Source organism: Euprymna scolopes, chromosome 45, assembly GCF_053919585.1.
Source record: "Euprymna scolopes isolate OS-2025 chromosome 45, ASM5391958v1, whole genome shotgun sequence".
NCBI classification, from domain to species: domain Eukaryota; kingdom Metazoa; phylum Mollusca; class Cephalopoda; order Sepiida; family Sepiolidae; genus Euprymna; species Euprymna scolopes.
In genome coordinates this window covers 4875856-4901681 of record NC_136526.1, presented here as the reverse complement: position 1 = coordinate 4901681, position 25826 = coordinate 4875856, and the positions used below count along the sequence as shown (strand labels likewise).

General features: G+C 34.2%; 1 protein-coding gene across 2 annotated transcripts in view; it reads right to left on the bottom strand.

The window, feature by feature from the left end:
• Nucleotides 1-12731: 12731 nt before the first annotated feature.
• LOC145269226 (tubulin delta chain-like) overlaps nt 12732-25826 on the bottom strand; it is a 40873-nt gene continuing 27778 nt past the window's right edge. For both annotated transcript variants that reach the window (XM_080124847.1, XM_080124846.1), the window contains exon 6: nt 12732-13636. In XM_080124847.1, the coding sequence (XP_079980973.1) occupies nt 13233-13636 (404 nt within the window). In that variant the 3' untranslated portion in view covers nt 12732-13232. The remainder of the gene's footprint in view (nt 13637-25826) is intronic.

Genomic DNA, 25826 nt, shown 5'->3' with positions numbered 1-25826 from the left:
TTGTCCAACGGCAAATATGGTGCCTTTATATATATATATATATATATATATATATATATATATATATATATATATATATCGTTTAGTATGGAAAAAAATAATCTATTACTGACAATATTAAACTTGTCAGAAAGATAAAACTAATAACAAAAAAAAAAAATATACATATAATCGAAAGATTAAAAAAGAAAAACTTTTACGATGAATAATTTTTTTTTTTTAAATCGAACGTTTTATTATGCTTATTGAATTGCATAATCGTAATTTGTGATAAATTAAAAATAAATAAATAAAATAAATTTAAGATTAAAAAAAAAAAATCAGTTATGAATTGAAAGAATTTTTTTTTTTTTGCTGGGTATGAGTTTTCATTTCATTTAAAGAAAGAAAAAAAAAACGTCCTTATCCCCTCTTCCTTGAATACATGCACACCACACAAAACAAAGCTGTAAAAATCAATGTGTATGTGCCGTGAGGGTGCTATTGATTAATAGCAGTCCTAGCCTCCATTTGCCTATCGGATGATGAAAAGAAAGGGAAGTGCGTCTTTTTTGCTTGCAGACTGACCGAGATCTATGGTCTGGTCTTCTGCCAGCATGAAACCATTAAACATTCATTAGAGTACTAGCAGGTATCATAGCAGGTTTGGTCTGTTCAGCCGCAGCACAGGACAGGGACAGTAATTAAGCATTAAGAACCAAGAAATAATAATAATAATAATAATAATAATAATAATAATATATATTCAGAATGTTTAGATAAGTTATTGGTACCATCGGTTTCAAACCTGATAACAGAGAACCGTTTTAGGTCCCCATACCAAGCTCTCTTCAGCCGATCTATATCAGTTTCCTATTATCAGGTTTGAAACCGACGATACCAATGACTTATCTCATCTAAACTTTCTGAAAAAAAAAAATATATATATATAAATACTATGCTCTTATTTTGACATTTTTTGCTATAATAGAGCACTCTGCTGGAATCCTTTTTTCCAAAATATAACGATATATAAGTTGGTGCAAAAATGTCATTTTTTGATGTATATATATCTGATAAAAAAACCATTATTTTTGTACTAACCAAATATATATATATATATATAACAGAAATTTATCTTCTCAGATTTTCAAAGTCAGACCCCCAAATAGCAATTCATCTGACATCGATATTTGATTCAAGCTAGCCTATCTTTTTGTTTCTTCTTTGCACTATGTTACTGACAGGAACATTCTTTATTTTGTGTGAGCTTCTTTCTGAAAATACTTAGTCCGCCTTAGAACAAGTTTAAAGTTTCTTCCCTTACTCACTGATTATTCTTAATTATCAAAGGGAAGTAATCATGCCCAGAATTATGTCCCTTGTATAAAAAAAAAAATTGCTTACATTTTGTTTTTTTAAACATTAATGGGGGACGAAAATAGGTTCTTTTCAATCGTATGATTATTATTAGCAAGCAGTGGGTTGGGGTAGGGGTGGCGAGGGAACAATTTTTGAAATGTTAATTCAACTCATGCTGAAATAATATTGGTTGTAAAAATTGCAATTAACTGTATTTTTATTTTTATTTTTTTTATTTTCTAAAATTTTGTTTACCTATCTGTTTTTTTTTTTTTTTTCATTTATTTTAACCGTATAACTAACCTTTCTTGATTATAAATTGTGTTTTAACCGACTGATATCAGAAAGCATTTTTTTTTAAATTATTTTCAAACAAGACATTCAGAAGAAAGAAAATTAACGTAGACAACCGATAAGGTGACTTCAAGAACCTAGACTTTCAATAAGGCCAGGACAGAAACGTGTATGCACATATGTAGCCAAAAATGTGTCTACAAATAAAAAAAAAATCATACAAACAATACAGCAAGTAACGCTACACAGAAACGTTCATGTTTCATTCCCCAAGGAAATTCATCAGTCTACAGGGTGGAGGTGTGGTTTGTGATTGCCTTTATATCTAAATAGTGTTTATTCTAGCGAACCAATTGGATTCCTCTATTTTCAATGGGAGTCAAGCCATTTTTTGGAAATAGGTTTTGACACTCACCACTACTAAGCTCTATTCACATATTGAGCATTGTTGAATACTATATAATATTACTACACATGTATATATATATATATATATATATATATATATATATATATATATACACACAATGTTACTACACATACAATTATATAATAATGATACACACACACACACACACATATACAATATCACTACACACGTGCGTATGGGTGTATATATATATATATATATATATATAATTTAAAGGAGATTAGAATAATAGTCTAAAGAGCTAAGTGTATTTTAATGTAATAGTGAAATTACTAGTTTAATTAAAATACAGGAAATGCTCGTTGTAATTTAGATATATAATAAGCTCGATAGTTAAATGTCCTAGAGCTAATTCAATATTAAGTAATGTGATCTATAATTTAAAAGTTTTAAAAATTTTTTAAATTTAAAAATCAAAATTTAATTAAATTAAAAATCAGTTTCATAAGAAGGAACAACAACAAAGTCAATTATCTGTACGATCGTTTCGGAAATCCGTGCTTTTTATTTGTGGTATACATGAAGTCACGTAGAACAATTATACATAGTTTTTTTGGTAAGCACGGTCTCCTCATCAGCAAATTTAGGAGGATTTCTATTGAATTGAAAAGACACCAAAAATAAACCTAGCATTAACAGTAAGGCAGATGAATCTGAAAAATTGAAGTAAAAGGTTTGGATTTAAAATTTATAAGAAAATTAATAAGAAAATTGGTATAGGTTAGAGATAGAAATGAGTAGAAAAAATATATATATTTTGAATTTACATAATAAATTTGATTTAAAAATATATAGATATATAATTACCTTTTGGTTTTTCTTTTTTTGAAATCAGGAACTGTATTTAAAGTAGTCATTTAGATGTTTGCTATAGCTTTTTATTTTATTGAATGATGAATTTTAAAAAGGGCGACGCTCGTGCAGTAAATTGTTTCCGTTAGCGTATTTTGATTTAGAGACGCTACAGTTAATATCTATAGAGAGAGAGTATTTTTTTTTGCAAGTTTTTAAGTTTTTAATTAAATTTTGATTTTTAAATTTAAAAAAATTTTTAAACTTTTAAATTATAGATCACATTACTTAATATATATATATATATATACATATATATATATATTTAATAATATGAATAATATATATACATATAATAATATGAATAATGGCATTATCCAGATAAGTCTCCTCTTGTGGAATTGAACTCTCTCTCTCTTCCTCTTACGCATTAACCTATAGACTCTTCATCGAACTACCTTCCACTACATTATGTCGAGGAAGAAGAGGAAAAAAAAGATTGACAAAGGAGTCTTACTCCGAAATATATTTCTTAAAAACAAACACACGTTTATTTTATAAAAAAAAAAATTTTCGCGTTGCAGTTTTGGCTTCAAATGTATTTATACATGTTTTATTCTTCATATATATATATATATATATATATACATATATATATATATATATATATACACACACACACACAATATTACTATATATATATATATATATATATATATATATATATATATATATATACAATATTGATAGGAGAAGAAATAGGAAATATATAATTCTGATGAGAAGCATTAGGCCTCGAAATGCCTTGACATAAAGAGTCCCTTTTATCCCCCAACTAATTGTTTATATTCCCTTATTGAATAAATGAACCACTCTATATTTACTAACATATAGTTTTCTGACTTCATTTCCCTTTCCTATTCGTTTTCCTACATATATATATATATATATATATATATATATATATATATATATATAAGCTCCAATGATACTTGTTGAGCTTTATATTGTCCTGATAAGTCTCTTCCTATAGAATTGAAACCACTCTGTTCTTCTAACGCACTAAGCTATATATATATATATATATATATATATATATATACACACACACACACGTACAATATTGCTACACATATATTTACACATACACAAGTTGAGTGCAATATTCTTTGTAAATTTTACTTTCTTTTGTTTTATTTATTCGAAATAATTTTGTTTACTGTTTCTATTGTATCTATTTATTATATAAATTTTTTATTCGGAATGCAAGTGCAATATTATTATAAACATGAAACCATGGTTTCATTTGTGGCAATTCTACATAAAAATGTTTCTTTCCTTTATTTTTTCTCAGATATATATATATATATATATATATATATATATATATATAAACACACACATATATTTATTTATTAGTATAAATTTTTATTTATGCAAATATTTTGGCTACATATTTGCAAACATGTTTCAGCTTCAGCTGGAAATCCGTTTAGCATCCTCAGGCCAAGTTCTTACTAGGAAGGTAGAGATGTATATGTATAGCTGAAATATATATATATACTACTGAAAGCAAGCATATATATATATATATAGTCATCCACATACAGAACTGTTTTGCTGTTTCACAGCTCATCAGTGTGGCTAGACTAGCAGCTACCTCAAGCCAGGATCGAAACGCGATTGCCCAAACGACAGTCGGAGCTTCTAACAGTTGCGCTATATGGCTGCTGCTATGCAGGCAGTGAATTAACAATGTTTTGACATTGTCCAAATACCTAAGCTCAATTTGTTTACATAAAGAGCATCGCTTCATATGCTAATGGTAATTTGTATATCACTTCTCAAATGCTACATGACACCAGTTCTAACCGCTTAACCATTTTTGGCAACTACTGAATGCAAGCGAAATCTCAATGCAAACATTATCAATTGCTTGAGAGCTCGATTTGTTGACATAAAGAGTAATAGATCATAAGCTGCTGGCAGTCAGCTACTATTTCATTTTTTTTTTTAATATGAAAAATAAATCAAAACCAGGCACATAAAACATACCAAGAGTGTTCTAATTTTACGAAAAATGCTCATTACTAAAACTGCAGAGCCCATTCAAAAGAAAAAATTAATAAATCATAATAATAATATAAATACGTAGAATTTACCTGCGATAAAATCAAAAACAATTGTGACTCACTGCTTTGATTTTTTTCTACATCGTACCCTTGATTGGTGCTTTTCGTTTTTTGGGGGCTAAAAATTTACAGAGATCCTTCGCCTTCTTGAGTTAAGATTGAAATGAAATGCATATCATTTGTTCCGACATAAGGGGCCAAAGTAGATGTGGGCCCTTACATTCTGAAAGCAGAATTAATCTTTGAGTTGAGAATATTTTTTTTAATACTTAGCGATATTTCGGAAAAACTGAAACAGCGATGATTATCATGAAGGAAAATAAAAATTGTATTTCTAATCGTTTTTAATATTTAATCCTGATTGATATTTTATCTTTGGATCAGTTACAACAAAAAAAAAAAAAGGAAGGTGAAAGAGCTTTACTCTCATTCTTAGCACTCCCACTGTCACCCATAACACCAGAAACAAATTTAATAATAGATCATTTTTAACCGGGACAATTATTTAGTTCTAAGTTTTATATGTTTTTATACATAAAAAATAATTATAGTTAAAAAGTTTTTTTTTTCTTTTTAATTAATGCAAATCAAAAACAGCAGATAAACGAATCCATAAGAATAGAAGATAATGGAATAAAATAAAATTTCTGTTGAGAAAATAAATCTTTTTTTTTTAAATTTTGTTTCTTTTATTGGTCAAAGTTGATTTAAAAAAAAAAGAAAGAAATGGTTAACACATCGGTTTATTTTTTTTTTGTTCTTTTTTATCTTTTTTTTCTATTTTTTATTCTGGCTTTCTTTTTCTTTTTGTATTATTCAATGAATAAAAACTATGAAGAAATAAAACTCCTTCAAATGAAAAAATGTGTTCATGTTATTTTTTTTTCTTTCAATTTTAAGCTTGTTTTTGTTTGGACGCTGATTTTTAGACAGCAATTGAGTTTTAACATTTGATTTTTTTTATAGATAATCTAATTTCAGTATTAACTCATATTTTGACATCTGATTATTGACATCATCGGATATTTTTTTGACATCATCCGAGTTTTTTTTTATATTAACTAATTTTTTGACAACTGATTGTTGGCATCATGTGATTTTGATATTAATATTTTATTTTTGATTTTTGACATCAGATATTTTTTGACATTAAATGATTTTTTGACAATTGACTTCACCATCATCTGATTTTGACATTAATATTTTTGACATCTGAGTATGCTTATATTAAATGATTCTTTGACAATTGACTTTCACCATCATCTGATTTTGAAATTAATATTTTATTTTTGATTTTTGACATCAGATATTTTTTGACATCTGAGTATTCTTGTATTAAATGATTTTTTGACAATTGACTTCCATCATCATCTGATTTTGATATTAGTATTTTATTTTTGATATCGTCTAATGCTTTTTCATATTGGATTCTTGACATAATCTGATTTCTTTGATTACCTGATTTTTTAACATTTGATTTTTCACGTTATCAGATTTTTTTTTATATCAACAGATTTTTTAAACTTTATTTGACATTTGACAATTTGACATTAACCGATTTTTGTTTTTTGAATATAATTTGTTGTATTAAGAATTATGTTAGATAAAAAGTTTAACTTTGCTTGATTATCTCCCTTGTGGCCTTACCAGGCCACTAATATATAAGCGACTTTGTATGTTTCTCGGTAATCTTAAGAATTTGTACACAATTGGCCAACTAGTAGATGGTCTGCGACAAAAAAATGGAAATGGAATCATGTCGTCTTTTCTAGAACGATAATTTTGTCGTTCCACCCGGTATGATAGATACGGCAGAATCCTGTTAGATCACTGAAGTTAAGCAACATTAAGCCTGGTCAGTATTAAAATGGGTGCCGATTTCGAGCACTCAGCTGTCCTGGACCAAAGAAAAAAAATGTATATATTTGTAACCGGTGACGTTGTGTTTGCCTGTCCCCGAGGAAATGATTCTTTCTTGCAGTCCGTCTGATGAGGAGGAGGTCATCCAAGAACATGAGTCATCGGATGAAAAAGGTTAGTCCCCAAATTAATGTGAACTATGAACCGTCTTTTTTATGCATGTATACACTCGAACACGCGACGATGCAACACAACTAGGTCACAAACGCAAATAAATATATACACATGCGATTATATATACATATATATGCTTAACTATATATATTATATATACATATATATGCTTAACTATATATATTATATATACATATATATGCTTAACTATATATATTATATATACATATATATGCTTAACTATATATATTATATATACATATATATGTTTAACTATATATATTATATATACATATATATGTTTAACTAAAGTATATGCATTGGATATGAACATCCACACCATTCCCCAATATAGGTTGCATTTAATCTAGGTGCCGTTCGAATAAGGCAATGTAAGATATGTTGATCTGGATGCCGTTTGAATAAGGCAACATAAGATATGTTGATTTGGATGCCGTTTGAATAAGGCAACGATATATATGTTAATCTGTGTGCCGTTCGAATAAGGCAATGTAAGATATGTTGATCTGGATGCCGTATGAATAAGGCAACGTAAGATATGTTGATCTGGATGCCGTTTGAATAAGGCAACGTAAGATATGTTGATCTGGATGCCGTTTGAATAAGGCAACGTAAGATATGTTGATCTGGATGCCGTTTGAATAAGGCAACGTAAGATATGTTGATCTGGATGCTGTTTGAATAAGGCAACGTAAGATATGTTGATCTGGATGCCGTTTGAATAAGGCAACGTAAGATATGTTGATCTGGATGCCGTTTGAATAAGGCAACGTAAGATATGTTGATCTGGATGCTGTTTGAATAAGGCAACGTAAGATATATTGATCTGGATGCCGTTTGAATAATGCAGCGTAACATATATTGATTTGGTGCAATCCAACAGCTTTAGGAAACATCCAAACCATTCCCCAATATAGGTTGCGTTTAATCTGGTGCCGTTTTTTTTGTTTTTTTTACAAGGTGGTCACCACTTATCAAGGCCCGGACGCCACTCATGGATAAGGGTTATTGTAAGTACAGTACGTTAGCGTGGATATTTTAGAGTATCTACTTAAGGGAGCGGTTAATCAGGAATTTGTTTACATTGGACTTGAAGACATCCAAGTTGTAGTCAGGAGGGAAGCAGGCAGACGGAACAGAGTTCCACAGGCGTGCAGTTTTAAGAAAGAAGCTTTATTCAGGGAATCTACGTTTTGATTTAGGCATAGATAAAGAGTGGGGAAAATTTTTCACAGTGGATTCAGCTAGACGGGTGTTTTTTGTAAAAGATTGGTGAAGGGGGACCAGAGATTGGAGTTCAGACGAGCACCTGCCATGGAAATAACGATAAAACAAAGATAGGCTTGCAACGTCTCTTCTGTGGGAGAGAGGTTGCAGGGAAGAGAAAAGGGCATTCCCCACTAAGCCACGAAGTCTATTTTGTATTCTGTCAAGGCAGGATAGGCTGTTTTTAACAGCTCCTGCCCAGATATGGCAGCAGTATTCCATCCTTGGACGTTCGAATAAAGTGACATAACATACGTTAATTTGGGTGCTGTTCAAATAATATACGTTAATCTGAGGTCTGTTGGAATAAGGCAATGTAACATATATTGATTTGATGCAACCAAAAATATCCACACCATTCCCCAACATAGGTTGCATTTAATCTGGCGTCATTCGAATAAGGCAACATAATATAGGTTAATTTGGGTGGCATTCCAATAAGGCAGCATAATATATGTTAATCTGGGTGACGTTAACAATAAAGCAATGTAATATACGTTAATCTGGCTGCCTCCGGAATAAGGCAATGTAATATATGTTAATGTGTGTGTCATTCGAATAAAGCAATGTAATAGACGTTAATCTGGGTGCCGTTTGAAAGCAGTAACGTAATATACGTTAATTTGGGTCCCGTATGAATAAGGCAGCAAAATGCTGCCATTCGAATAAGGCAACGTAATAGACGTTAATCTGGGTGCCATTTGAATAAGGTACCATAATATACGTTAATTTGGGTGCCGTTCAAATAAGGCAACATAATATATGTTAATCTGGGTGCCATTCGAATAAGGCAATGTAATATACGTTAATCTGGGTCCAAATGTATAGATATTAATTTGGTGCCGTCCAACCGCATATATATAAGAATACTTTTAGGAAAAATCCACACCATTCACCATTGATTGAGATTGTCGGACTATAGTCACAACGTTTCGTCCGTTTTGCCCTCCGGCCTTCATCAGAACCATTTGTTAGGAGTCTCGAACCCAACCCATTATTATTATTATTACGGGGGTACCGTGTTCGGACTCCAGCTAGGCTCTGGGACATAGCTGCTGATTCTGTTTTGAATGTTACTTTTCACTGCCTTCGTTCAGGATTGAACTCAGCAACTTTGGGTAACTGTAAACTTTGATACAACGTCTAGAACCACTCGGCCATATGTCACTAGGACAATTCTTAGTTGGTTTTTGTTAATGTTAAACCTATGTTGTTATTCAAGGTTTTCTCTCTCTATCAGAGGTGTCCAAATTGCATTCAGCTCTATGCTTGGTTTGCTCAGTAGGTTGTTATGTCCGAGCAGGTGAGCTGTTTCTTTAAGTTTTCTCACTTTCCAGTGGGTCTCTCTGTTTATAATTTTTACTTCATCCCATAGGGGGCGATGGTCCCCCCTCTCCGTCCAGACATGGTTGGCTATACCCGATTTTTCCGTCTCCCCTTTAGTTACCGCTTTTCGGTGTTCTTCCACCCTTACTTTAAGGGGGCGGCATGAACAGAATCAGCAACTATGTCCCAGAGCCTAGCTGGAGTTCGAACACGGTACCCCATAATAATAATAATGGGTTGGGTTCGAGACTCCTAATAAACGGTTCCCCAGTTCGATACAAAACACCTGATGAAGGCCGGAGAGCAAAACGGACGAAACGTTGTGACTATAACAACCAAGATGAGGAAGTCAGTCCGACAATCTCAATCAATGAAAACACTTCATCTCAAAAATACAGACAATTACAATCAGGGTGTCGTTCGAATGAGTCAACGTAATATACGTTGATCTGGGTCCCATTCGAATAAGGCAACGTAACATATATTGATTTAGTGCCTACCAACCGTGTATATATAACAATACTTTTAGGAAACATCAACACCATTCCCAATATGGGTTGCGTTTAACCAGGTGCTGTTCGAATAAGGCAATGTAATATACATTAATCAGGGTGCCTTTTGAATAAGGCAACGTAATATACGTTAATCTGGATGCCATTTGAATAAGGCAATGTAATATATGTTAATGTTAGTGCTGTTAAAATAAGTTAACATAATATACGTTAATTTGGGTGCTGTGCAGATAAGATAACTTTATATACGTTAATCTGGGTGCTGTCTGAATAAGACAACATAATATAAACTGATTTTGTGCCATCCAACCGCATATATATAAGAATACCATTTCCCAATATAGGTAGCGTTAAATCTATTTCTATTCGAATAAGGCAACGTAATAACATAATATACGTTAATTTCGGTGCCGTTTGAATAAGGTAACGTAATATACATTAATCTGGGTGCCGTTTGAATAAGGTAACGTAATATACATTAATCTGGGTGCCGTACGAATAAGGCAGCGTAATATATGTTAATTTGGGTGCCGTGAAGATAACTTTATATACGTTAATTTGGGTGCTGTTTAATAAGGCAGCATAATATATCTTAATCTGGGTGCCGTCTGAATAAGACAACATAATACATACTGATTTTGTGCCGTCCAACCTCATACATATAAGAATACTTTTAGGAAACATCCACAGCATTCCCCAATATAGGTAGCATTTAATCTCTGTGCCGTTCGAATAAGGCAGTGTAATATATGTTAATCTGTGTGCCGTTCAAATAAGGCAACGTAATATACGTTAATTTGGGTGCATTCGAATACCGCAACATAATATGTGTTAATCTGGGTGCCATTCAAATAAGGTAACGTAATGTAAATTAATCTGGGTGCCGTTCGAATAAGGCAACGTAACATTTATTTGGTGCCGTCCAACCGTGTATATATAACAATACCTTTAGGAAGTCACCGCTTATCAATGCCAAGAGGCCACTCGAGAATACGGATTAATGAGTGTTGGTTTCTTCTTTTTTTTTTAATTTTTAAGAGTTTTAGGGGGCAGGGGATGGGGGATTCCAATAGTATCACATTGATAGGGAAAAAAAAAAGTAATTAGAATTGTTATAAATTTGAAATTTAAGAAACAATAATTTACTATTAAAAAAATATATATACTTCTTTCTCCCTAAATATTTTAAGTGTATAGTTTGAGTGATTTATGAGTCGAAACTTATTATGCCTTAAATCAAGTCTAGGATGAGAGTTAATGCAACGGATAGATCGACGGTTAATGCTGAATGTTAGGAGAGGAATGGAAAATCAGGATCATGTCATACGAGGGGCATGCAATAAGTAATGCCCCTGACCCACTTCCCATAGGAGTAGAGCAACGAAACTTGGCACAGTTATTAGTATTTCGCTACATAGGAACCACTCAGAGTTATGCATTTCTCCCATCGTTTGATGCAGCTCTGGAGACCGTTTTTGTAGGACACCCCAGGTTGGTCCTCCAACCACGACGTGACTTCAGAAATCAAGGCTGCATCATCTGGGAAACACTTTCCTTTCAAAAACAACTTCATGGCTGGGAAGAGGTGAAAGTCAGAGAGTGCAAGATCAGGAGAGTAGGGAGGATGGGGGAGGATTTCATAACCACACACCCATGCTTCTGATCTGGAGACAAGCGAGTTGTAGACCGGAGCGTCGTCCTGCAGGAGGAGGGTACCTTTGCTGATCTTACCCCGCCTCTTGATTTTGATAGCTTCCCTTAATACCCTCAAAAGTGAAGCATAATCTGTTCCTGTAATTGTGGTACCCTTTGCCAGGAAATCTGTCATCACTACTCAGTCCTGGTCCCAGAAGACTGTGAGCATGACCTTGCAAGCAGAGGGCTGCACCCTTGCCTTCTTTGGAGGTGGTGAGTCCAAGTGCTTCCACTGTATTGACTGAGCTTTGGTCTCTGCATCATAGTGATGGATCCAGGTTTCATCCTGTGTAATCAGTCTTTTGAAAAACTTTCACTCATCTTCTTGGCACATCTTCAAATTCATCCTTGAGTACTCAACGCCTTCTCGCTTCTGGAATGGTGTGAGCAACCTGGGAATCCATCTGGCAGACACCTTATGCATATGCAAATGGTCATGAATGATAGTTTCCACAGGCGCTGTAATCTTGACATCTTGGGCTATTTGTCGAATAGTAATGCCCCGATCTTCCAAAATGGCAGCCTCAACTTGACGGACAGATGCCTCATCAATGGCAGAAGAGGGGTGGGCGACCAGGTCTGGGAGCTGTTTCCACAGACTTCCGGCCATGTTTGACTTCACGATGCCAGCGTTTTACAAGGTCATATGATGGGGCATTATCACCATAAGTTTCTTTCATTTCATCAAAAGTCTCCCGTGGTGTGCGTCCTTTCAAATACAAAAACCGGATCACTGCTCGAAATTCAACAGGCTGCATTTCACACCTGACTCAGTTCAAACACCTGTAAAACAGAAACCACAATTATTTCAGAGCTGTAATTTGCCACATAACCCGTAGAGATATAATTCATTGCACATGCAAAATTTCAGCTAGATCAGACAACTGGAAGTGGGTCAGGGGCATTACTTATTGCACGCCCCTCATAGATCTTTTACTGCAATCATATTTTTAATACTGTCAAGATTACAAAAGTTTTGTCCTTTGAACCATGTGAGAAGTTGCCTCCCCTTCTGGGTTCAGCTGACACATCTTTTAAGGTTGTATAGTTATCTTCTCTTAATCTAAAACAAGCCACTCTCTCTCTCTTCATTATCATGTGAATAAACAGGCATGTCTTTTGTGTCTGTGTGTGTGTAAGGCTTAAACATGTTAGGTTGTTGATTTATTTTTCTTGTTTCAACTGTTGATATGACTTCCTTTTTGAAGATTATTTAAAGAAGAAAGGTATGTTTTCTTTATTTAACTAATAATTAACTGACAAAGGTTATTAACTAACCTACAAGAATATCTATAGGCAGTTTATATTAGTCGGTGATAAGCATCCAGTCAAGTTTCTTCACATGGGTGCATAATTATCATACACAGGGCCCCCTAAAAAAGTTTTTTTTTACAACTGTAGATAATTTGAAACTATCTGTTCAGCGCTGGCAAACGAGTCAAGAAAATCCGATTCGCTGAGTCCAAATTTTTCATACTGATGAAAAAACGCTTTTGCCGAAAACATGTCCCAGGCTTTCTGGATGACGTGATCAAGTGGAAGGGCTGAATGTCGGCTGTTGCTGACAATGGCTGCAAACCTTTCATAATGGCAAAAGGCACGTGACTGTTGCCACATGGCAAACCTGTGACCCAGTGTCATCCAGGGGACATACAGTTTGGGATCTTGAAAGGCGGACGTGTCGGCCTGAGGGAGGTCCTTACCTCGGAGAATGAGCAAGCTCGCAAGAGATCGATTGAACTGGATTTCCTGTGAAAGGGTTGCGTCTTTTGTGGACACTGACCAGTTCATTCCTGAAAGAAGAAGGAAACCAATTTAAAATACTGAACTGGTCAAAGAATTTATACAAAGGTATGTGAATACATATTTATACCAAACTAGCAGGGCTACCCGGCATTGTGCAGAACAAACGTGTAACGTAACTTCTATTCCTCTCTCTCTCTCTCTCTCTATCCTATTTTCCTTCTTTCTCTCCTCGCTTTTTTCTTCACCCAGCCCATTCCTTTCTTTAGACATACACACGCATAACTACAGCGCTAGGTGTATCAGAATTTTTGTAGGAATTTTTGACACCCCTAACACGAAACTGCGAATAAAATATAAAAAACTCGTAATTTCTCTTTTAAAAGTGGGTTGTTTATTTTCTTTATGGATTATACTTCCAAAATAAACTATTAAAGTTTTTCTAAAAGTAATAGAAATATTATTTTTTATTTTTTAAAAAACAGTAATGAAATTAATTGAATTTTACGAGTTCAGTATTTTTCAATTTTTAAACTTTAAAAATCTATCAAAATTTTTCTATTGATTCAATTTTTACGATATTTTCAGGGTCAATGTGAAATTTTATGCTCTTTCCAATAAACCAAATATAATATTTTAGACAAACGTTTTTTTTAATTCACGCTCCCCCCCCCCATTTTTAAGTGTCTATTAAAAAGTAAATAATTAATTTACTCACCAAAGTTTTATATATCACAAATTGGAGATAAAAGATCAATAATATATTCAAATTTAAAACAAAAAAAAGGAGTGTTTTTTAGAAATTTACCTGTAAAGTCCGAAGTTTAAAACCTTTTTTTTTTTAAAAACCATGTTGTTTTTTTTTTTTTGTTTTTTTTTTTAATGAAACCTTGGTCCTTTAATTGAAAAAAAAAAAAATTAGGGCTTGAATTACATTTTTCGAGGAGTTATAAGCTTGGAAAGACGGGGTGAAATTATTCAATATTTTTCACAAAATTTCTGACACACCTACTACAGCTCACATAAGGAAAATAAATCTTTGAAAAAAGAAATCAGTTACTTCCCTTAAAAATTATAGCATTAAAATAATTAAGACGGGGTTATCATCCAAATTTCGATCAAAATCAGGTAGAAAATGCTCAGTCAACATATTAATGTACTTGGTCAAATTAATTCGACCTTGCAAGCAAACTACAGGCCCTGGACCAATGGTACTAATAATGCCCCACACCAAAACTGAACCTCTACCACCTTGCAGCGTTGAAACTGGGCACCTAGGATTAAATTTTAGTCTTTCCTGTGACGGACCTATTCATACCATCACTGCCTAGCCTACTGAACTTGTGTTCCTTGCTAAAAAATCACGTTAGATTAATATGAAGAATTATCATTTGCATTGCATGTGACGAAGTCCAGACGGCGCTTTCCGTTCTTTAGAGAAATCATTGGCTTGCATCTTGCAACATATCCTCGCAATTTAAATTCCTTTAATCTGTTCTTGACAGTAGAAAGAGAGCACTTTTTAACAAGATTGCACTGTTGTTGGATTTGGGGAGCCGTTTGAATTCCATTTCAAAGACTGAGGATATTGATGCCATTTCCCTAATTTCCTAGTTAGAAGTAACTCTAGTACGATCAGTTTAGGGGCATCACGAACACTGCCGGTGTTTTTTGCACAGTCTTTTCTACCATTTTCTCATCAAATTTCAATCTGCGGCCGATTTCTTGATTGGATAAACCGGAAAGGTGGCTTGATAATATTAAATTGACTCCCAAATAATGATTTTTTTTTTAATTAATTTATAAATTGTAGATATTATAAATCCAGGACAATGCTGATCAAGAAATTCTAAACTTTGTGGATCTTTGTTTTGTAGTTTTAGACCTTTAGCTGGGCATACATACATGCAGACAACTTCCCTTGATTCAATTGGTTAAAAAAAAAAGAAGCAAAACTGAAAGTAAAATTTTTTAAGCAAAATGGCGCAGGCTTCCCTTTATAGTAGACTAGCGGGGAAGCGGTGCCTGGAGTTGCAGAATCGTAAAATATGATATTTTAATTTATGGAGATTTTGTTAAAAAAAGAAAGAAAAAAAAAAGGGATTTGAGTGCCGCCAAACTGATAGATTATGAACTGTTCTACAAGTATTTTAATGGTGAATGCTCTGACAAACTACAACCACTTGTAACCCCTCGACATAAATACCCCCAACAAACCCGACAAGCAGCTAAATCCCACCCCTTCACGGTAGAGATCCCTAGATGCAAGAAAGCCTTTTACTCCAATAGTTTCTTCCCCAGAACTGCTAGACTATGGAACTCTCTTCCGGGATTCTGCTTTCCCAACTGTACTGACATGCAGAAGTTTAAATGTAATGTGAACAAACATCTTGCTGCTCAACTCCATACATAGTATCCCTGCAACTTATGGCCCCGATAGTAGCCCTCTACACCAAAAAGAAAAGAGACATTTAAAAGAAGGCGAGAAAAGAAAAAAAAAATGCTGCGTGGTGGACGCAAACTTGAAAAAGTTAAGTTCGTAAGCGAACACTATCGAAAGAACCAAGGCGTCACCTACGTTATCACACTGCAAATTTAGCTTTTTAATCAGTTGTTTGTGCGTGAATAACATTTATACTTGAGGGTTTTTTTTTTCCTAATTTTTCATATGAACACACAGACGTTTTAGATTTATTCATATAATACACTAGCATGGGTACCCGGCGTTGCCCGAGTGTGGAGAAGTGGTATAGTTTGTTTTTTTTTAAGGGTTATTGAGCAACCAACCCCCCCTAAAAAAAAAAATAAAATAATAGCTTGTGCAAGCGCAAAAAAAAAAAAAAAAAAATTTAGCTGCGGTAGCCAGGCTCGAACCTAACACGAAAGAGGAAAAGGAGATTAAAAAAAAAAGCAAAGACGTTAGCTGTCTCGCCCATGGTGCACTTGTGATGTCATCGGCCTTTATATGTACGCTGAGATCACAAGGCGTGAATGACATCAATCTTTCTATCGATACCAATTTTCTCAGCGTTCGTTGCGTCTATCGGAAGTTTTAGCAGACATACAAACATACACACACACACTTTTTGCCATTTATATATTAGGGGTACCCGGCATTGTCCGGGTGTGTAGAGCTGGTGGGGGGGGGATCAAAACAACAATCAACAGTCCGGGTGGAGAGAGGTGTTAAAAAAATTAGTGGTAGTAGAAGGAGAGGAAGAATCAAAACAACAGTAGCAGCCCGGGTGGAGAGAGGTGCTAAAAAAAAAAAAGTGGTAGACAGGCTCGAACCAGTAATGTGGAAAAAGAAAAGAAGGCAAGAAAAAAATCTAACGTCTTAGTTGATGCGTCCATCGCGAAACCGGGAGTCGTTGGAATTAAGAGTAGTCAGTCAAAAGGAAACGATCACTTGCGAAAATGTCGACAAAAACAAGCGACCCCTCCTTGTAGAAAACGGTCCGGTTGACAGTGAAGGAATTAATGTTTTGGGTCAGTTTTTCGATATTTGTCATCTAAGACGTTGAACTTCAAAACAATACCGATTTCGTCATGTTCCGATGCGTCTTTCAGAAATTTCTGCAAACACAACACACATTTTGCCTTTTATATATTAGACTAGCGGGAGGAAACCCGGCATTGCCTGGGTGTGGAGAGGTGATGTAATAAGGAGTAAATACAACCAGAAAAAAAAAATAGACGCTGCCTGGGTGGAGAGAGGTGTGAAAAAAAAAAAGTTTAATTTAAATGAACTGTAAAATAATTCAGTTTTTGTGTTACAAGGAAAAAACCCACGGCCACCATGACATACGACTTCGCTGCCATTCAAATTAACGCTAGTCATTGCAAGCGTTTATGATGATTTTACAAAAATGTCAACGAAAAAGTGACACCTCCTTATACAAAACTGCCCAGGGTGAAGAAATTAATGTTTTTGGCCAATTTTTCAATATTTGTCATCCGAAGGATCAGGGTTTAAAACGATTCCAATTTTGTGAGGATCCGTTACATGTGTGGAATGTTTTATATATATATATATTAGCGGGGGGTACCGTGTGTGTGTTGAGGGGGGGGGTAGATCAAAACAACCCTGTTTAAAAAAATGTTGGGCGGGTGTTTTGAGGTGTAAAAGAAAAAAAAAAGTTTTAGTAGGAAAGTAGGCTTGAACCTCGAACCTTTGACGCGGAGGTGGAAACGAAATGGAAAAAAACCTGCGACCTAACCATCTCGACCACGGGAATTGATAAAATAGATAGAATTGATAAGTGTGTTAAATTGACAGTCGCATGATGTTTGATCTAGTTTTGCGCTGGAAGCCAGTTTCTGTTTTCCCCGCTACGCGGCGATCAAAAAATATCTCGAAAATAGCTTGTAAAAGTCGGGTAAATTAAAGATAGCTGCGACCCAAGTTCCTTAGTTGAATTGATCCGAATTCCTTTATCGTAGATATTATTATTTAGACAGCATATAAAAAGTTTTCAGAAGGAGCGAGCCAACCAAGAATACATACATACACACATTTTTGATTGTATATATATATATATATATATATATAGATATAGATTAGGAGGGGTACCCAGCATTGCCCAAGTGTTTTGGGGGTGTAAAAAAAAGTCTTCAAAGGAAGGTAGGCTTGAACCCGAATCCTTGAGGCAAACGTGGAAAAAAGCATGATAACTTACCTCGAGGGCAGTGGAATGAGAGTGGATGAAATAAAATGACGGCATAGGGGAAATGAAATCCCGCACTTAACTTTGGCTGTGAGGCAGTGTTGTTCCCCCAAGATGTTGGGAGAAAACCAACTTCCCATAAAAAGGGGAGTGTCCAAACGAATAGGAATTGTCGGATATGACGGTTTTCACTGCTCAAAGCTGATATTGCTTTCTGGACATCCCCGGCTCATTCTTTTATGGGTCTTTGTTTGTACATTCATGTTAGCTTATTCATGTTTTCATAACAAATGACGACAATGAAGTCACCGTTGATGAGGACAAAAGTAATGATGACAGTGATGATGCTGATGTTAACGTCGAAAATTCATCAGAACGTTGCACAAAAAAATGTAGAAGACGACCCGGTTTTTTTTTGTGGTCGACTATTGCTATTCCATGAATAATATGGCAAAAAGCTTTGTCGGCAATGGAAAATAGCAATAGAAAGCGAAATATTAACAGAAAATGATACCTAAAGAATAAACATGTCATTTCTTCTCAATGGGTCTTTCCAAAAAAGACTACAGCGTCAGGCATTGAACATAGATGCTATTTATATTTTATATTGAATAAAGTTTAGTTTCATTAATCGAATTGGGTTCCTTTTATTTTCTTTTTTAACATGTTTTTAAATCTCTTTTTAAAAATGCCCTCATATAGCATCGACAGTGACAGTTTGACAAACCTTACCTACATTGCCTGCAGGCATTTTTCAGTTAACAGGCCTTCTATATCTCGGTGGCCGTGGTTGAACAGTACAAGGTGAAATTTGTTGCTAAGGAATACTAACAGATTAGAATATTTTTCTACGCTTTCACCGACTACAACCTAACGACAATCAGAATTTTATTGTAAATTGCATCGCAATATAACCTTAACAAATGGACGTTAAAAAAAAAATGCTTCTTTTAATGCCCTGATAGACTTGAAATTTATATTATCCCTCAAGAGGGATTCATAATGAAAAAAAAGTTGCGTGTCGAGGCTTAGAGAGAGTGGTTGAATTCAGAATATAGTATTTCATGATTATATGATTAAACAACAATTCAAACAATACCTAGTGGATCCCTATTTATGTACTCAAAACAAAGACAATAATTTACTGATTTTGGTTTTATGGGTCGACTAGTAGGGGTGCCCTGCGTTGCCTGGGTGTTTGGAGGTGTGTTTTGAGCACAAAAACAAAAAAAAATTTTTTTAAAAGTGGCAGTAGTCAGGCAGACCTCAAACCCGTGACGCGAACGCGGAAAAGAAAGTGAAAGAAAACGTGACATCTTACCGCTACGTTAGGAAGTGAAAAGTGTTTTTGTTTTTTTACATGGGGGTCACCACTTATCAAGGCCCGAAGGCCACTCAGGGATAAAGGTTATTGTGTGTACAGTAATCAATGAGATAGTATTGTAGTAATCATTAGTATTGGGCGTTTTGATAGAGTGTCTTACTTAAGGGGGCGGTTTGTCAGGAGTTTGTTTATGTTGGACTTGAAGACATCCAAGTTGTAGTCAGGTGGGAAACAGGCAAGCGGCAGAGAGTTCCGCTGGCATTCAGTTCTAAGAAAGAAGCTTTGCTCATGGAATCTACGTTTGGATTTAAGCACAGATAAAGAGTGGGGAAAATTATTGACAGTAGTTTCAGCCAGACGGGTGTTTCTCGTGAAAGATTGGCAAGGGGGGGGGGGACGAGGGATTGGAGCTCAGACGAGCACCTAACGATGTTAATCAAAACGTTCACTTTCTAAATGAATACGCAGATGCAGAAATGAACGTTGGCTGAAGGCCAGTTCAGTTTTCCGACGGTTCATTTATTTGTTTCCCCATGATGTTGGAGAAACCAAGCTCCCCCATAAAGGGGGAACTCTCAAACGAATAGAAGTTGTCTGATATGAAGGGTTTTCCCCACGTTGATCAAAGCTAATTGCTTTCAAGATGTCTCAGCACAAAAGGCCGCTGACGGCTTCGCTTCAATGAGTTTCACTTTATTTATACGAAAAAGACCAACAAACACGTGAGAGGACGGAATAGCGTGAATTTTTTAGAAGTCGATCAATATAAATGTAGAGACGACGTCCGTTCGCAAATCGTAGATATTATAATCTAGGAAGTATATAAAAAGTAGATATTATAATCTAGGGAGTATATAAAAAGTTGTAAAAAATAGTAAACCCCCCCCCCCCCCCCGGAGAAAGCCTTTCTTGGGCATACAAAAACACGTGCATCACTTTTGCCTTTTATGACATTTTAATCGCATCAAATTGTGACATAATGTTAACCGATGCTAAGAACAGATTAAATAAAAAGATTCAAAATGTCCGATCTTGGCAAGGCATCATGGTTTCTGGCCATACAATTTACTCCTGAAAAAGGAGATTAAAATGAATCAATCGAGATAAAATCCTATTAAAGTTTGGAATGCAAGAATGAAAGTAACGCTCTACACCGGTCGAAAATGACATCGATAAAAAATACAGCCACAGAATAACAAAATCACACCCCTTCACTGTCGAGGTCCTTAAATGCCAGAAAGTTTTCTACTCTAATAGCTTCCTCCTTCAAACAGCTAGACTTTGGAATTCCCTTCCTGCTACCTGCTTTCCTGACTGTACTGATATGCAGAACTTTAAATGTAATGTAAACTAACATCTTGTTAATCTTTCTTAGGCATCGTCTGAATTAGTATCCTCTTATGTCCAAGTGATATGTCTTGTTTAGGTTAAAGCTTAGTAAAAAAAAAAAAAAAGAGGATATCTTCATCCCCCCCCCCCCCCCGTTCATTAACATACCAAAACCACCTGCCAGTTTCATGACAGGAATCTTCAGAATAACCCTTAAGTCAGAAGGTCAAGTTTATAAATATCTTGCCTTTGACCCTGATGGTGTAACCTGACACCAAACAGTGTTTGTTTTTTGGGTTTTTTTCACTCTCAGGCTGTTTGCTAGCCAGAGAGGACCACTCAAGAAACCACACCCTTACCAAATCTACTGCCATTTTGGAAAAGATCAACACAGGGTCCTAGGGTTAGGGCCTGCATGGAAGTAGCTTTTATGGGGGAGGGAAAGGGGGGGGGATTTGACTTGGGAATTTTGATATTAATACCAACAGCTGTGAAATCTTCTTCTGAAAACTGGAACTTGTGGGGTTAGGATTAGAGTTAGGGTGGGGTTACATATTTTCAGGGTTCAAAGAGGTGGTAGGGGGTGATCTAGAATTGTTGCAGAGAGAGAGAGAGAGAGAGAGAGAGAGAGAGAGAGAGAGAGAGAAGGGGGAGGATAGAATGAAGGACTAAAACTGCCCAATCTTGCCGGTGCACACCCAGGAAAAATTCCTTCTGATTAATAATTCCACTTTAATTTTAAACCCATAAAAATAGTCTTTACTCTAAAATGCTCTCTTTCATGAAAGGTTTTATTTTTAATAAAATATGCCATATAATCAAAATATTTTTTTAATCTTTATTGGCAATTTTTTTCTCTACAAAAGGTTTTATTTTGAATAAAATATGTCATAATCAAAATGTATTTTTTTTGTTTTTACTTTGAATATTTTTTCAGAAAGGTTTTATTTTTAATAAAATATGTTATAATTAAAATATTTTTTTTGTCATTATTTTGAATATTTTTTCTTTTAGAAAGTTTTTTTTTAATAAAATATGTTATAATCAGAATATTTTTTTAGTTTTTACTTTCAATATTTTTTTTCAGAAAGGTTTTATTTTTAATAAAATATGTTATAATCAAAATATTTTTTTAGTCATTATTTTGAATATTTTTTCTGTTAGAAATTTTTTTTTAATAAAATACGTTATAATCAGAATATTTTTTTAGTTTTTACTTTCAATATTTTTTTTTTCAGAAAGTTTTTTTTTTAATAAAATATGTTATAATTAAAATATTTTTTTTTGTCATTATTTTGAATATTTTTTCTGTTAGAAAGTTTTTTTTAATAAAATACGTTATAATCAGAATATTTTTTTAGTTTTTACTTTCAATATTTTTTTTCAGAAAGGTTTTATTTTTAATAAAATATGTTATAATCAAAATATTTTTTTAGTCATTATTTTGAATATTTTTTCTGTTAGAAATTTTTTTTTAATAAAATACGTTATAATCAGAATATTTTTTTAGTTTTTACTTTCAATATTTTTTTTTTCAGAAAGTTTTTTTTTAATAAGTATTTATTTTATTCAAACTCAACCGTTCTAAGGAACAAAAAAAATGTTAACGTGAATCCCACATGACCTAACACACCGTTTCGAGATTTAAAAACAACAAACGGACTTTTACTTTCTGATTTTCTGCTCCAACAACAACAAAGAAAAAAAAAGAAAGAAAGAAATACTGAAGCTTTGTTTCATGAATTTCAATATATAACAAAATAGGTTGGAGTCGCTGAATAACTCATCCTCCCGTTAAAGAAATATACTTATGAATTTCAAACAAAATAAATGTCTGTTTATTTTGTAATAATGCGTTGTTTTGGCTTCTAACGTATATAACACATATTTATTTTATTATAATCAAAATATTTTTTTAGTATTTTGAATATTATTTCTTTCAGAAAGTTTTTTTAATAAAATATGTTATAATCAAAATATCTTTTTAGTCTTTTCTTAGAATATTTTTCCTTCAGAAATATTCTATTTTTAATAAAATATGTTATAATCAAAATATCTTTTTAGTCTTTTCTTAGAATATTTTTCCTTCAGAAATATTTTATTTTTAATAAAATATGTTATAATCAAAATGTTTTTTAGTTTTTCTTTGAATATTTTTATTTTCAGAAATATTTTATTTTTAATAAAATATGTTATAATCAAAATGTTTTTTAGTTTTTATTTTGAATATTTTTATTTTCAGAAAGGTTTTATTTTTAATAAAATATGTTATAATCAAAATGTTTTGTAGTCTTTTCTTAGAATATTTTTTTTCAGAAATATTTTATTTTTAATACAATATGTTATAATCAAAATGTTTTTTAGTTTTTATTTTGAATATTTTTATTTTCAGAAAGGTTTCATTTTTAATAAAATATGTTATAATCAAAATATTTTTTAATTTTTACTTTGAATATTTTTATTTTCAGAAAGGTTTCATTTTTAATAAAATATGTTATAATCAAAATATTTTTTTAATTTTACTTTGAATATTTTTTAGCAGCTCCTGCCCAGATATGGCAGCAGTATTCCATCCTTGGACACACTTGCCTTTAGTGAGATATCTTCTGGAGCGGTAGAAGGATCCCACCATCTTTCCAGTGACCTTGGCAATAGACTTGATGTACGTGTTCCATTTCAGATCAGGAGAAAAGGACAAACCCAGAAGCTTATCAAAACATGGGGCTTCTCCTAGACGAGAGCCATCCATTTCAATTGATACCAGATGGGGATCAGAGTGTTGATGATGTAAAGATAGGAGTTTGGTTTTAGATGCATTAAAGGTAACCAGCCACGTCTTCCCCCACTGAACCACGCGCTCGAGATCAGAGGAGAGAGAACCAGAGAGAACTATGTCATTTACAGCATTTATGTTAAAATAGTACCTACCCTCAGAGATTTTGTACCCTTGTAGACCATAAAGAAACATGTCTAGATATACGAACCTGCTGGTGCGGTATTGACGTGTTATTGCTTTGACGAGGGATTAATTTACAGATTTTGTTTTGAGCAAAAAAAAAAAAAGTGGTAGGAGGCAGGTAGGCTTGAACCCGTACCATGAAGGAGGAAAAGAACGTGAAAAAAAAAAAACAACCTGACGTCTTTGCTGTTGCATCCATCGCCAAACCAGAAGTGGCGAAGGTTAAAATTAAGGCTAGTCAATCAAAAAGAGGCGATGACGTTCAAAAATATCAGCGAAAAAAGCGCCCCCCTCCCTGTAGTAAAGGCCAATTTTTTGATATTTGTCGTCCGAAGGGTCGACCTTCAAAACGATACCAATCTTGTGAAAATCCGTCGCCTCTGTGAAAAGTTTTAGGCAGACGCTCAAATTGGTGGTTAGACACCGACGAAGCTCTACAACAAAGCTGTGATTTCATTTTCTCTATGGCAGGCTGTTTGACCTAGAAACCCACACGTTCACGTTCGTTTAACTACCTGCTTTTCTAAACGTTTATTTTCACCCTTCCTCACTTCTCTACCTGTGTAGTGTCGTGGTAAGTTATCAGGTTATTCGCCTCAAGGCTTCGGGTTCGAGCCTACCTCCCTAACAATTTCTTTTTTTTTTATACCCGGGCAACAGAGTACCCTTGCTAGTCTATAAATATAAAAGCGAAAATGTATGTATGTATGTATGTATGTTCGCTTTTTCTGTATGTCTACAAAAGGCTTTTTTTCAGAGAAGCGGTCGGTCGGTTCACAACTTTTTAAAACTTTTTATGTCACATATAAATCGTAATATCTCACAGTTAACAACGAAGCTCGCCTGTCTATTTAATTTGCTCGATTTCGGGAAGATAAATATTCAACATTTGTTGCTCGCCGCATGTGGGTTAGTCTTTTTCCTATAACATCTTGGGAAAATAAAAATAAAAAAAAAGCGTTCCGCAGTAAATGAAATGCTACCCCGCAGTCAAACTTGACCTCATTAACTCATTAAAACGGGCACCTGCTAAATCCAAGTAATTAAATAAATTCAAACGCACTTCCGTTAGCATCTCGCGATGGCCCAATGGTTAAAACCGTCGCACCCTTTTTTTTTTCACACTTTAATTTACAACTTTGCCTCAAGGGTTCGGGTTCGATCCTCATACTTACCTACCAAAACATTTTTTTAACCACCCCAACCCCAGAGTTTCCAAACACCTGGGCAACGCCGGGTACCCCTCGCTAGTCTAATATATAAAAGGCAAAATATGTGTTGTGTATGTTTGTATGCCTTGCAAAGCCAACAGATCCTCAGTATCGTTTTAAAGCTTGAGCCTTCGGACAACAAATATCGAAAATTGGCCAAAAACATAAATTCTTTCACCCTACAAAGAGAGGTCGTTTTTATTTTGTGCGTCACCATTTTTGCAAGTCATTGTATTGGTTGGATTGACTTCACTTAATTTCAACGCTCCAAACTTCCGGTTGGACGATGGAAACATTGGCAAAGACGTCAAGTTTTTTTTTTTAGGGGGGGGGTCCTCCATCGCGTTACAGGTTCAAGCCTGCCTGCTTACTACCAGTTTTTTTTTTTTCTCTCAACCCAAATTGCCTACTATTGTTTCGCCGCTACTACCAATTTATTTTTTTTTTTTAAATCCTCCCCAGGCAACGTTGGGGAACCCTGCTACTATAGCAAATTTTTTTAATCTCTCGCCCTCCCGGGAGCCCTTACTACACCTCCACACACCCAGGCAACGCCAGGTACCCCTGCTAGCCTTTTAATATATAAAAGGCAAAATGTGTGTGTGTGTGTGTGTGTTTTTCTATGTCTGCCAAAAACTTCTGACAGACGCATCGGAACCTGTATCGCTTTGAAGCTCGACCTTTTGGACGACAAATATCGAAAAATTTAGCCAAAAACATTAATTCCTTCACCCTATCTCGGCCGCTTTA